This window comes from Eptesicus fuscus, chromosome 12, assembly GCF_027574615.1.
Source record: "Eptesicus fuscus isolate TK198812 chromosome 12, DD_ASM_mEF_20220401, whole genome shotgun sequence".
Taxonomy (NCBI): Eukaryota; Metazoa; Chordata; class Mammalia; order Chiroptera; family Vespertilionidae; genus Eptesicus; species Eptesicus fuscus.
This window is the reverse complement of record NC_072484.1, coordinates 27,467,503-27,482,234: the sequence shown is the minus strand read 5'-3', so window position 1 is coordinate 27,482,234 and position 14,732 is coordinate 27,467,503. Positions and strand designations below refer to the sequence as shown.

Here is a 14,732-nt window from a genome sequence, read left to right as displayed (position 1 = left end):
TTCTTTTTAAGATTCTTCTTTTAAATATTCTGTGGCTGTCATCTTGGTGAAATAATTCTCAGCCTTTTTAGGAAGATGTAGCCTTGCACACAGCACATGCAAAATAATTTAAGCCTCATTGATTTTCAGGAAAAGGACACTGAAACCTCCTTTTAGCTGTGCATGCAGACAGCTGTTTTCCCAGAAAGAGACCCCAAATGAAGGCTCACTCTATTCCCCGAATCCTGTGTTATTGAAGGAGTTTCTGAATTGTTTCTCTTTTGTGCAGGGCATTTGCCTGCTGCTTTCCTGATTCCTCATTAGACTGAGAGAACTGAAATAAAAAATATCCTGGAAGATGTTTTCGCTTTCCTCTTATACATTACAACAAAGTAATTTCCTATTTCAATTTTAAATCGAGATACACATGGCATGTAGGATGCACTAGTTCCTACAAGCAGGTCATTTCATTCCCAGTCCCTGAGACTATGACTCTGCTGTAAAGGAGTAATGAGGCCAAAGGATAACAACCTAAATAAATGCCCATCAGAAAGAGGACTGAAGAAATTCTAGTGTATACAATTAATGTAATACTGTGCAACCATCCAAATGAAGATGCAACTGTATATGGTCCCCAAGTAAATCAAGCCTAACAACAGAAAGTGGTTAAGTCATTTTGACTCTGCAGAGGGGAACTGGGGAACTTGGGGAATTAGAGGTGGAGGAGAAACATTTATAGTAAACCCTTTTGTAGCATCTGATTTTTTTCATTTTTATCATATGTATATGTAATGTGTTGGGAGAATAGTAGATAGATGATTAGATAGATCAATAGATAGATAGAATAGATAGATAGATAGATAGATAGATAGAATGAATGAATCGTGGGTAAGTAGATTTAAGACCAAAAGTTTGAAAAAACAGCAGGTTCCATATTCTCCAGCTGCACCTTTTGTTTTTATTTTTATTTTGCACCTTTTGTTTTTAAAGCCATCACTCCTTTTTCCATTTTCACCACGGTTTAGTTCTCTCTTGTTAGCAGGAGTCTTATCCTTCCTTCCTTGGGTAGTGGAGACACAAAACAGACTTAGTCATTCATAGACAAACTCTGAACAGAACCGCACACCATACACAGCCTCCAACACACTTTTTTAGACTTGGAAGTGCAGGGGGTTGGGGGGCGGGTAATGAGGAGCAATCTTGGGCAATCTAAGTGGGACCTCGCCTCTCCCGGGTCCCAGATTGGCATCACTTCCCCTCACCCTTCCATTCCTTCATCTGGCTTTCTCCCCACCCCCGCTCCAGACCCAGAGCATCCAGGCGACTGGGCTGGCGCAAATTGCCGCCCACTTGTGCCACCGCCCACGGGGCTGCCTCGTGACGTCATGGCTGAGCGAGGGGGCGCCGCCTCCTAGGTGCCCGCCCCTCCCGGCCCAGCAAACGGACTTGCCCTTTAAAAGAGCGGGGGCCTGCGCCACACCGCGGGCACCACAGACACACGACTGCTTTCTGGAGCATCTTCATCTCTTCTTCGGTCCGCATCTCTCTCCACTGGACCAGCTGCCCATCTTCTCCGCGCAGATTCCGGCGAGCCGGGCCATGCAGCCGGCTGTGCTTCTTGTCCTCCTGGGAGCCACGATGGTGGCCGGTGAGTGGGCGCGGCGGGCTCTTCAGCACCGCGGACAGCGCCAGACTCTTGCCTTCCCCGTGGCCCCGCATCTTAGCTGGACGATACTGGGAGAGAAAGAGGGTTCAGTGGAAGGTTTCTCCCTCTTGCTTCAGGTTCTTAATTCCTCCTCTTCTCTGGTGATTCCCTTCAACCCCCCGCTCCACTGTTCGACTTGGAAAAAGCCAGAGGGATTCCTAGCCCAACCAGAGGAGTCTCAGTCTTTTCATATCTGGGTTTCCCTTCGATAGGGAGAAAAGGTGCCCGTGCCTCCGAGGCACGCTGTGCTCAGTTCTCAATTGTCAGGCCCTCTCTGCCGGCCTGGAGAGACGCTGTTATGGTCTTATGCTGTATCTGATTTAAGTATTTGTTTGCCTTTTTTAAAACTAGATAACCAAGGAGTGACAGGAATTCATGTAATATGATATAGTTGGCACCTGCATACTTCCCTTTGTTATTATTATTATATAAACATGATGATATAAAAGTCTCATATGTATATAAGATATCATATCTTTTTATTATCATGTTCATATATAATATATGTGTATATGTGTTCATGTATCTGTGTGCACAGGGTTAATGTAATATTTTTCTGTATTTTGTATTTCCGTTGCTGGAGAAAGGTAATTTCACACTCAAGTTAAGATATTTTTAAGTTATGAATGGAAACTTCAGCAGATATTTTTATTTTTGTATTCCAGAAAAGCAATAGAATAGAAAATAACTACCAAAATATCCTTAGGAGTAATAAAAAATTGTTTTAGTCAATTTGGGAGGATAAACTTTTTCTATTTTTTTTAATTGAGGTATAATTGACATATAACAGGATGAAATATTTGAGTGTCTGTCTCTTTTTTTAAAATCTTCACCTGAGATATTTTTCCATTGATTTTTAGAGAGAGAGGAAGGGAGAGAGGAGGGGAAGACACCGAGAGAGAGAAACATTGATGTGAGACAGATAATTGGTTGTCTTCCACACTCGCCCTGACCTGGGCCAGGGATCCAGTCTGCAACTGAGGTACATGCCCTTGACCAGGAATCGAACCTGCGACCCTTAGGTCCTCAGGCCAATGCTCTAACCACTGAGCAAAACAGGCTAGGGTGACAGTTTCTCTTGATGTGTGTAAAAATGTGGGATTAATCTTTCAAACTAGCTCTGGAGATTTTTTAAAATTGTGTGTGTGTGTGTGTGTGTGTGTGTGTGTGTGTGTGTGTGTGTGTATTAAAGTAAAGTCATTAGGAGTATTGAGACCATTGAGAAGTAAATAGATCACCAGATTAAACTGGAGGTTTTCTTTGGCTGTTTTAATGACCTCATAGAAAAAATTTTTATCTGAGATTGAGATTCTAACTAGAATTGAGGTATTGCCATTCATGAATATGAAGCTTTTATTGACAACAATTACTGGATCCAAAATGTAAAGAGACAAAAGGAAAGCCAGTGGTCATTTATTTTATTGCAAGCTACATACATTTAGAATTTTCTAAAAAATGCTTGCATTCTTACAAATTGCCTATAAATGTTCTCAATTTAATTAAAGAAATCCAAATGAATAATTTAGAATCTTTCTGGTCAAAAATATCTTCAGAAAGGAATTGCTTAAGAGGCCAAAGCTGTGCTATACATTGTACTGTGCATCACAATAACAGTGACATTTGTGAAGCTTATTTAACAACAGTGGTAAAATACTTACAGCTCTCTTATGTAAGAGAATATTTTAAGAAGGGTTCATATTTTAATAAGAGCTAAAATGGAGACATTGTATTTAAAAATTTATGTTAGCTATAATTCACCCACCCTTTAAAGTACATAACTTAGTGATATTTAGTATATTCACAGATTGTATAACCACTATCAAATTTCAGAACACTTTCATTACCCAGAAAGAAACCCCATATCCATTAACAGCTATTTTCTAATCCCACCTCCCCCAATACTTGGAAATGAAATGTGATAACCTTCAAGCAGAATTTGTTATTTAGCAAAATCTCAGGGCTGGGGAGAAACCTCAGGAAACCATATGGCTCATTTTCTACCCTTCAGAGCTTCTGGAGGGAGAGCTACACATTTTTACAATAGCTACTGTGCACTCTACAAGTTAACATGAGAGAAGTGGCAGTATGATAACCATATTATACCAGGTTAGATGGTTTCTGCATTCAAAGGGCCTGCTTAACTTGTTATTGTATAGCTTTGTGTCTAATCTGGGATCAAACCTTGATACTCTTATGAGATAGTAATACTTTGGGTGTTATTCTCAGATTTATCATACAATATTATTTGACATTTTTTCTACCATTTACTACTTTATTTTAACATAATCACTGGCTTTTCTTTTGTGCCTCCTGAATCTTTATGCAAAAACAAGAAAGGTAACTACTTTAGGGAAATCAAGATGTTTTGATTCTTTGTTGTCACGGATTCTGTTGGAAGAAATACAATCGCATTTATATGTCTCACCAAGATGCGCAATGTACTTTCACAAGGAGACCCTAGTTCCTTTCCATCAAAAGGATTTCTGAAGAGCTTCAATCAGAGAAACAATACTGTTTTGTAATAATAAACAGGAGCTGAAAATTGTTTAGAGCAACAAAAGAAAAATATTTCTCTCCCCCAAATCTGATTACTTAACAGTAATACTTCGGCAATATCAGTAGTTATTAAAAACATCTACTTTACATTTGTCAGGGGGAAAAAGAGGGAAGTATAAGCAAGAAGCTACAATACCAAAGAAATATAATAAAGCTAGATTTTTAAAGGTACCTTCTAGTTTATGAGAGGAGGAATTATCTCAGTTATTTTTTTCCAGAGGATTTTACAGATTTCAGATGGAAAGAGTAAGTGCCAAAGTGGGAATATTCCCAAATAGCACTGATTGGGGGGCGGGGGGTGGATAATGGCTCAACATAGCGGAGCCTGGGTGCCAACGGTGGATCACCTGGATCTTGTCTGAACTACATTTCAGGAAGAATAGGGGGTCTTCATACCTTGTTAGCCACTTCTTAAACATTTCGCAAAAGATTTCAATATGCTAGATATCTTTGGGCCTCTTGAAACTATTGAAGTAGATCCCAGGCCATACTTTGAAGAGGAAAATTCAGTAAAGTGAATAAGTGGAATAGTGTTGTATTTCTAGGTTGAGCCCTATGATATGTAGTTGATTGGATGGAAGTGGTTAAAGAGGCTTGGGGAGCAAACACTTAGGAGGGAAAGGTCAGGTTGCTGGTTAGAAATAACTGCATTTGAGTAGCTTACATCTCTGACGTCTGAGAGTTTTGCTCTAGCTCTTCTCTTGTTTTAGGGACCTAGAAGAACTTTCTGCACTGAGCTTCTCCTCCAGGAAGTGCCAGGAGAACTGAGGAGATGAGCCTATGTGTACATAAATGCTTTGAGCTTGTCCAATGGAAAAGGCTTAGACAACACACAGTCAACGTGAAACATAAAAGTATCAAAACAGCTTTGAAAGAAAAAAAGAAGGCACTGGAAAATTAAAATCACCTGAAGCATTTCCCAAGAAGACAAACATACTTCAGTCTGGTTTAAAATAAGCAGAATCTCATGAAATTTAATTTAAATGAATTAAAGATTATCCTTTTAAACTGCCTTCATACTTAGTTGTTAAACTAAAATATCCCCATAAGTAGTTAGTAAACACTTACTTGCATATTATGTTACGGACTTGATGCTCTATTAGTTAGAATTAGATACCCCCATGTTCTTTGCATGGCTGCAGACAATGGGGATTATATACAGCATGGACTGATACAGATGCATGAGCAAGCCTGTTCAGCCAGAGAGCTTCTGGCAGCTAAAAATGAGGTAATTGTTCATGTGAGATAGTCACAACCATGTTTTTGTAAAGGAAGTGAGTTTTGGGGAGGATATTTTTCAGGGGGTCAGGAATAGGTATAGGAAAGCACAAATTTTTACCCTTTTGAATGGGCAGAAGGGGTGAGGAGGACACCCTGGTTTCATCTAAACTAGGTTTATTTTAAACTTTTTATTGAAGTATAATGGGCAGATAGGAAACTGCACAGATCATAAGTATAAAGCTTAATGAATTTTGCACGCATTGAGCACACCTGTGTTATCAGCACTGAGATCAAGAAACAGAACATTACCAGTACCCCCAAATCTCCCCTTGTCTGTGGTCTGAATTTGATTTATACTGGGTATAAGATAGCATTCATTTCCAAATCATGTTTAAGACATTGCTAGGGAACACAGCTCTGTGTGTGTGTGTGTGTGCGCGCGCCAATCATACCCAACTATCTCTGTTCAGCTCTAATTTTGCCCCGTCTCCAAGTATTGCATGTGTGAGGTGGGGGATAATTTCGTGTTTGGATACACACCACTTTCAAAATTAACTCAAGTCATTTTCCATTCTTTTTCTCTTTCAAAGTTGTCAGTTCTATGCCAGTGGACAACAGGAACCACAATGAAGAAATGGTAAGTTGAAATATAAGTCCAGAATCTAGACTTATTACTAGACTGTAGATTCTCCCACTTCTTATTACACCAAACCAAACAAAATAAACAAAAACAAAAAACACATCTTAGTCTTACAAAACCAGGTTTTCATCCCTGAGGGAATGAGGGCAAAGGGTGTCCCTCCTGCCCTAAGCTCGCACCTCCTTCCCGGATGTTTTAGTGCCTCTGAGGATAACTTTCTCATCCCACTGTTTCCTCCCAACTTGTTCAGAAATGGGTATTTATTTCTCTTCTCAGGGTAATCTTGGCCCAATGCCATCTTGCATTGCTCTGTGGAGAGGCCTGGGAGGTTTCATTAGTATAGGAAACTAATCTACATTCCTACCCCAAGGATTCTGCATCAGTACAGCTCACAGAGCCAAGTCTTTCTGGGCATCAACTCTGGGTTGAGTAGTCTGTCATCCCATTGGTACCAGCTTTTGCCAACCTGCTTTTGGGTTTCCCCCAGGTGACTCGCTGCATCATCGAGGTTCTCTCAAATGCCCTGGCGAAGTCCAATGCTCCACCCATCAGCCCTGAGTGCCGACAAGCCCTGAAGAAGAGTAAGTTTCCTGCACTACCAGGGTAGCTTTGTCCCTCAAGTGATCCTTGTTCCTGCTCCCTCTAGTTCACCTTCCACTTTACCTCCAAATGAACCAGGGACATAATGCAGTGGGGGGAGTACAGACTAGACTGGTATCAGGGGAAGCAGAAGATATGGCTTCGAGGCTCTATTCTGCCACTTGATAGCTATGTGACCTTGGGAGCACTGCATCCCTTGCCCCTTTGGGCTTATTCATCAAAGTAAAATGAGGGGGTTGAACTCAGTGGTATTTGAGATGTCTTAAATTCCTTGGTTCCAGAGTTTGGATTTTCATTTGGGTGCAGAAAGATGTGGGGAGTGCTTGTTTGTGATTGGAGGAGGGAGGATTGAGTGTTCTGGAAGTGTTGGAAGCTGAAAGAATAGAAGGATATTTTAAGAGTATTCTCCTCTTTTCTTTCTACTCTTGACAGTGATGATCCTCCAAGTTAGAAGCTGGGAAAGATGACTTGGAAACGTGTGGCCTGTTTACATGACAGATGGGTTAAGCCATTTTAACGCAGAGATTATTCGAAGGGAGATACTACCAAATTGTACCAGGAATTCGGGGCCTGAGAACTGGAAAGGGTGAGGGTAGAAGCAGAGCATCCAATGAGTCAGAGCAATAACCTTCTGAATCTAGATGGGATGTTTTCTCTACACAAATCAGCTTCTGTTGAAAACAAAACCGGAACAGTGACGCAAGCAGTATCAATTGGGAGTTGACGTCAAGAGATCAATTTTATAAAACTATGCAGTCTCTCTTATGAATGAAGTAAAACTGATTTAAACAAATCCAAAAACACTGTTCCCTTCAGCACCTCTTTATGCTTTTAAATTTTTAGTCAGGCTGGGAACAGTGGACTTTTCTTTTTCTTTTCACCTTCAAAATTTCTCATTGCACTTAGATGCATAGCCCATGGACACAGACAATAGTGCAGTGAAGGCCAGGGATGGGGCAGGAGCCAGGCAGAGGGGGGCAAAGGGGAAGAATGGGGGACATCTTTAATACCCTCAACAATAAAAATAAAATTTTAAAAATTTCTCATTGCAATATAATACTCTCTTGCTATTGCTGCACATGAACCCACAAGCATAAAATGGTAAAAACAAATATCAGCAATTGACCAAAAGAATTGCCTGGGGGACTCAATCCACCATTGGGAGTTTCAGGGTAACCATAGTAGGTGTATGAACCTCTTCCACTGGGTTGATCGGGTCATCCTTGCAACATTATAGAGATGGAACGTGCAATTTCCCCTTTTTACTTGAAAGAGTGAGCTTTACGCCTTGGTTTTACAGATGGCTAGTGATTGTGCTGCTAATCACAGCCCTCCTCTGATCTCACCTGTGGGAGCTTAAAGCTAAATTTAGGAGGAAGTGCTAAGCCTCAGGCACAAGCTGCTATAGGCAGCACATGTTTAACTGGGGAAAAATAAAAATACTCTGTTCCTGACCAGCAGGCAGTAGGAAGGGGCCACATAGTCTCTGCCCCGGGAAGCTGAGATCCTGTCTGATCATGGCATTATTTCAGCTGACTCTCAGAATGACATTGGTATCTGGCCAAAGCCTCCCTGCTTATGTGAGCCTACCTGGCCAGCCCCACCAGCCTCAATGCTACACCTACCACCACTGGCTCTTAAAAGGCAAAGGGACTGGTGAGGTGCCAGCCAACAGGTATCTGGGTGTGAAAGGTCAGAGACATTTCAACTGTCTCATAAAACATGAGAATGTTATCATGGCAGGCTGGGCATTAAGCAGGGGGATACAGACCTTCCACTGTTTCTTGGACATTTTTGCAAAACAGACCAATTCTTTTCTATTTTGCAAATGTCAGTTCAACATGACTCAACAGAGCCATGAAAATGAAAATATAATGTGAACCACAAATATAATTTCAAATTTTCTAGTAGCTATAAACTTGAACAAAAAGATAGATACAGAGACAGTAAAGCATCAAACAGACTGTCAAATTACAGGGGGCAAGTTAGGGAGAGGTGGGGGAGATAAGAGATCAATCAAAGGACTTGTATGCATGCATATAAGCATAACCAACGGATGCAAAACTCTGGGGGGTGAGGGCATATATGGGAGTGGGGTGGGGAGTGGCAATGGTAAGATATGTACACATATAATACCTTAATAAAAAAAATTGAAAAAAAAATTTTCTAGTAGCCACATTAAAAAGATAAAAAGACAAGTGAAATCAATTTTAATAATATACTTAATTTTATCTAATATATTTTATTTACTATATAATTTGTATACATCCAATATATTTATGATATATAGTATCCAAAACATTCAAAATATAGTCATTTCAACATATAATCAATATGAAAAATTAAGATGGTTTACAATTTTTATATGAAGTTTTCAAAATCTGGTGGTTACCTTATAGCACGTCTTCCGTTTGGACCAGTCACATTTCAAGTGCTAAATAGCCAGAGAGCTGGTGGGCCATACAATGGACAGCTCAGATGTAGCCCCAGAGCTGTGGGTGGCGTTGGCTGCAGGCATTCTATCTGAACTCAGTGATAGAAGTAGAAATCCAAACCTCCCAGCTAACAAGTCAGACAGTGTTAACTGCATATCTCCTTTCATGGGATGTCCTTGAGTTAAGGAGGATTTAGTACAGGAGCTGTCGCCATTTGAAAAAGATGGGAGAGAACAGCATTCAGTTAAAATATTGGGGTAGATCATCTACTGTTGACTCTTGAAAGTACAAAGAAAACTCAGTCTACTGATCTTCATCCTCAACATTTGAGAGCATGTTGGGCAGATGGGACTTGAGTGAAGGAAGAAATGGCCTTTCCACTGCTGTGTAGTATTCTTAGTAAAGAAATATGCACCCTTCTTCTCACCAAAACTGTTATATTGTCATTACTGCTAGGTTGAATTTACATAGCTGATTGGATAATAAAAGTCTGATAAACTAAAAATTAAAAAATTTTCCATTTTCCTTTGAATCCTGATATTTTTTATTTTGGCGATTTAACTTTATTTAGCTGGATTCCAGGTGGAGCCATTAATACAATGGTAACTTTTCAATCCCTACTTAGAGCAAAGATGGAAAGAATAGTCCCGAATCACACTTCTCTTAGTCTCAAGGTCTTAGTCTGCAAAAAGATGAATTAGACAAATTCAAAGGTTTCTTCTGGTTCTAAATTCTAGTATTTCATAAATCTATACTTGGATTTCAGTTTGATCATCGATAGGACCAATGAGAGATGCTGGTTGGGTGTTATGAAAACATAAAAATAGAAAATTTATTATTAGATTGAAACAGCCAAGGAGTTTCCATACCATTTGCTTTTAAAAGGAATCTAAGTATTTCTTTATTAACTTAAACATTTTTCAAGTGATTGTTCAGCACCCTTAGGATTTGTAGTGATCACTGAGATTGGTGCTTGTTGAACCACAAGCAATTCTGAAGTTACACGTACTCTTTTAAATTTTTCATTACAGGTGGAAAAGAGGTTAAAGATGAAGAGAAAAGTGAAAATGAAAAAACAAGGTTCGAAGTAAGATTGTTAAGAGACCAAGCTGACGCCTCAGAAGCCCACAGGCCCTCCAGCAGGGAGGACACAGGAGACCCGGAGGTGGCGGACATCCAAGGCCTGTCAGTGGCCAACACAGAGGGAGGTGGGCACAGCCGAGAGGGAGCAGGCGAGCCCCAAGGGAGCCTCCATCCCTCTGAGAATCAAGTCTCCAAAGAAGCGAAGACATACCATTCTGAGAAGAGCGAGGGAGAGGAAGGAGAGAAACACCCGAAAAGGGAGCATGGGGAAGGTGGCAGTGAAGAGAAACACCTGGAAGAGCCAGGCGAGACACAAAGTGCCTTTCTTGACAAAAGAAACCAGGCTACAGCTAAGAAAAAAGAGGAGATAATGTCCAGATACAATCCACACTCTTCCAGGCTCCCCGAGGAGAAGACACACAGCAGGGAGAGGAGTAGCCAAGAGAGTAGAGAAGAGACAAGGAACCCGGAGAAACACTCCCATGAGTCTAAAAGCCAATCTGGGAGCCAGGAAGAATCTGAGGAAAGTGAGGAAGATGCCAGCCATGAGCTGGACAAACGACACTGGAGGCCGAGACATCACCACGGGCGGAGCAGGCCTGACAGATCCTCTCAAGAAAGGAATCTTCCCTCTGAGGAAAGGGGACAACCCCATGCGGAATCTGAAGAGCCCAACGTGGGCAGGGCCAGCTTAGGGGACAAGAGGGACCGTTATCCAACCCACTACCGGGCTTCAGAGGAAGAACCCGAATATGGGGAAGACGTGAGGAGTTACACAGGGGTCCCGGCTCCTGAGAACCTGGCAGGGGTGCGATATGGGAGCAGAGGAAATGAGAAGTACGGGGCTCCAAGGCCTCCCAGTGATGAGAGCCAGGAAGAGGACAGGCGAATTCACCCCAACGCAGAGCTTGACAACATGGCATATGGGTATGGTGAGGAGAGTGAGGAGGAGAGGGGCCCTGAGTGGGGATACCGCCACAGAGCCAGGGTCGGGGAGCCTGGGGCCTATGCCAGCCCAGACAAAGCAGAGAAACGATTCTTGGGTGAAGGACACTACCGTGTTCAAGAAAACCAGATGGACAAGACAAGGAGGCACCCGCAGGGCGAGTGGAAAGAGCAGGACAGAAATGACCTCAACTATGGCGAGGAAAACGGTGAGGAAGGGGCCCAGGGGAAGGGGCAGCGGCAGGAGGACCTGCAAGGCACCAAGGAGAACAGGGAGGAAGCCCGGCTTCCAGGCAAACAGTATGCTCCCTATCACACCACTGAGAAGAGGAGGAGGTTAGGGGAGCTGCTGAACCCTTACTACGCCCCTTCCCAGGTGAAGAGCAGCCACTTTGAGAGAAAAGACGACATAGATGACAATCTTCTTGAGGGTGAAGATGAAAATGGCCTGACCTTGAATGAGAAGAATTTCTTCCCAGAATACAGCTATGACTGGTGGGAGAGAAAGCCCTTTGAGGAGGATGTGAACTGGGGATATGAGAAGAGAAACCTGGTCCCCAAACTGGATCTGAAAAGGCAGTACGACCGTGTGGCCGAACTGGACCAGCTCCTGCACTTCAGGAAGAAGTCGGCTGAGTTTCCAGATTTCTATGACCCCGAGGAGCTGCTGAGCCCACGCCACGCAGCGGAAGGTGAAAAGGACAGGGCTGGCCCCGGAGTTCTGACCGAGGAAGAGGTACAGTGTGGGGATTTTGTTTAAAATTAACTTAAGATGGTTAATGTTAATATGCTCAAGACTATCTAATATTAATGGGGAGAAACTGGTGGGAATTAATCACCATGATAATGCACCCCTAGTTAACGGAGTGGAGACAACATCTGTTTGATTCCCCCCCTGATAATCTTGCCACTGTCGGCATCCCTGCCCACCTGCTGCTCAACCTTGACCACACGTTGCATCCCCTGGAGAGCTTGCAGAATTACTGATGTCTGGGACTCACCCCCAGAGATTCTGTTTGGTACTGGGTGCTGCCTGGGCATCGGACTTTTTTTTAAAGCTCCCAGGTGGTTTCAGTATTCAGCCAAGGTTGATAATCAACCACTGCTCTGGTGTCTTCCCTTGCTTATTTGGCATTGCATCACTATTTCCCAAGGAAGAACAGATGATAGAGATATTAGTTATTGTGGTCTTTCCTTGCCAGCACATGGCCAGTAATAATCAGAAATTTACACCTGGGAGAGGTAACATGATCAGAGCTGTCCCCTTTTCCTCATATTGATCACATACAGTAGGTGCTTCTCAAACCTGACTGTGCATCCGCATCTGGAATTCAGTAAGTCCCAGGTGGAGTCCAAGAATCTGCATTTCTGACGAGTTCCTCAGTGACGCCGCGGGTGCTGCTGACGGGGGGGCTACACTTTAAGAACCACTGATGTAGGGTGTCTCATATAACCCCGAACATATCAAAAATTCCCCTTTCTGTTCATGCTGCCTTAGACTACAATGAAATAAATTGATCTGGGACCTTATGCTTCTATTTTTCTGTGTTTTTTAGGAAAAAGAACTTGAAAACTTGGCTGCCATGGATTTGGAACTACAGAAAATAGCTGAGAAGTTCAGTGGTAATCGAAGGGGCTGAGGGTCCTTGGAGCCAAAGGCCATTTTAAGAAGCAGCCTTCACATTATCTATTTCCCACCACTTCACCGGAAGACACCATTTATCTAGCCAAAGGCAGAAAATAGAATTTATTCTTCATTAAGTGCTTGAAGCATCGGGAATGTCTTTAATTTTTGCCAGAATGCTATTGAAAGTAAAAATAGCATGACTTGTAGCATATTCTCTCGCAAAATCAACATATTAACATGCTTGTGACAATGACTGTGCTACCATCCTTGAAAATATATGTTTGTATCAGTTTAAAATAATAAAAGATTCATCTGAAACCAAAAGTTTCATGTTCTCAGCTTCCTTTGGGCTAATACAGAAGAGTGTGATTTCCAAATCCATTCTTTAAAGTGAATGCTAAAGACAGTACTAGCACTAGGATTTATTGGTCTTAGACTTAGAATAGGAAAAAAATGCAAAACTTTCAAGGATGTAAAGAGAGATCAGGAAAAGACATTTGCTCCTGGAGGCTGGAGAAAGATTAAATAGGCTTGAAGAACCTGTTTGGAAAAAAAAAAAATGAGCCAAGACATTACTTTAAAAACCCTATAATCTGGAGAGCTCTGGGAATATCCGGCTAATGGTCAGTTTTCAGGGCTGAAGAGAAAGCCTGGATAATGGGTAGAACTCAGGATTGGGAATCACATCTGGTCCAGAAAGATCTCTGGACCATCAGGGCCTGATTTCTACTCTGCAAGGCAGGGATGGGGAACCTTTTTTTCTGCCAAGGGCCATTTGGATATTTATAACGTTATTCGCAGGCCATACAAAATTATCAACTTAGCCTGCTATATTTGGTCAAACATTTAATTAACCCACTCCTAATGCTTTGGCAGGGCAGGAGGTTAGTGGTTGAGCACCGACCCATGAACTAGGAGGTTGAGCACCGACCCATGAACTAGGTCACAGTTCGATTCCCGGGTTGCAGTCTTGATCCCCATAACAGGTATGCAGGAGGCAACTGATCGATGATTCTCTCTCATCATTGATATTTCTATCTCTCTCTCCCTCTCCACTCCTCTCTTTGAAATCAATAAAAACATATTTAAAAAAATAGAAGTCAAGGATTGCCCAGGGCCACCAACTTCTTTTAATTACAATAATATATGTTTAAGGTGAAAACATCAAGTTAATGACAAGAACACTCTGGCTGCTGGGTTGAGATAAGGCCGAAGGGAAGTGAGGGTGGAGATACAGAAGCCAGTAAGGAGGCCACTGCAATAATCCTGGTGGGTCATCGTGATGACTGGGACCAGGGTGATGGCCCTGACGGTGGGAGTAGTCACACTCTGACCTATTTTAGAGAGACATGACAGGTAGGGCTGATGGATTTGGTGTGGCATGAGAGAAAGAGGCATCACAGATGATACCAAGGTTTTAGGCTTGAAGAAGAGAGGTGGGGAAGACTGCAGGAGGGGAGGTATGAGCAGCTCAGGTTGGGGTATGTTGAGTTTGATATGTGACCAGACACCAAGTGGAAGTGTTGAGTTGGGTATATGGGCCTGGAGCTCAAGGGAAGGTCTGTGCTAAGGACATACTGTGGGAGTCATCATCATAGAGATAGTATGTAAAGCCTTAAAACTGGGCGAAATCACCTCCTTTTCTATAAATGAGCCAAAGATGGCATCTGTGCATTAGCCCCAAAGGTTGGTTATTTCTTCACTGTAGGCTGAGAACTATTAATTCAAAAGCCTGCCAGGGCCAGACACAAATTTTACACATCCATTTATTTTAAACATCATCCAAATGAGCAAACGTTTAGACATTTAGGATCCACCTGCCTACCTCTGCCAAAGCACACCTGTCATCTGCTGGCCATTGATAAAATAGTCTTGTGCTTATAAAACCCCAAGCCTTATAAGTTATCACATTTATTTTTATTTATTTATTTTTTTGCCCCT

At 42.2% G+C, this 14,732-nt stretch overlaps 1 protein-coding gene across 1 annotated transcript; it reads left to right on the top strand.

Moving 5' to 3' along the window:
- The first annotated feature begins 1,454 nt into the window (after nt 1–1,454).
- CHGB (chromogranin B) lies at nt 1,455–13,104 on the top strand. The gene is made up of 5 exons (XM_008141070.3): nt 1,455–1,627; nt 6,052–6,098; nt 6,589–6,682; nt 10,168–11,900; nt 12,721–13,104. The coding sequence occupies exons 1-5, from the start codon at nt 1,579–1,581 to the stop codon at nt 12,802–12,804; spliced, it is 2,007 nt and encodes a 668-aa protein (XP_008139292.2). The 5' UTR covers nt 1,455–1,578; the 3' UTR covers nt 12,805–13,104.
- Nucleotides 13,105–14,732: the final 1,628 nt, after the last annotated feature.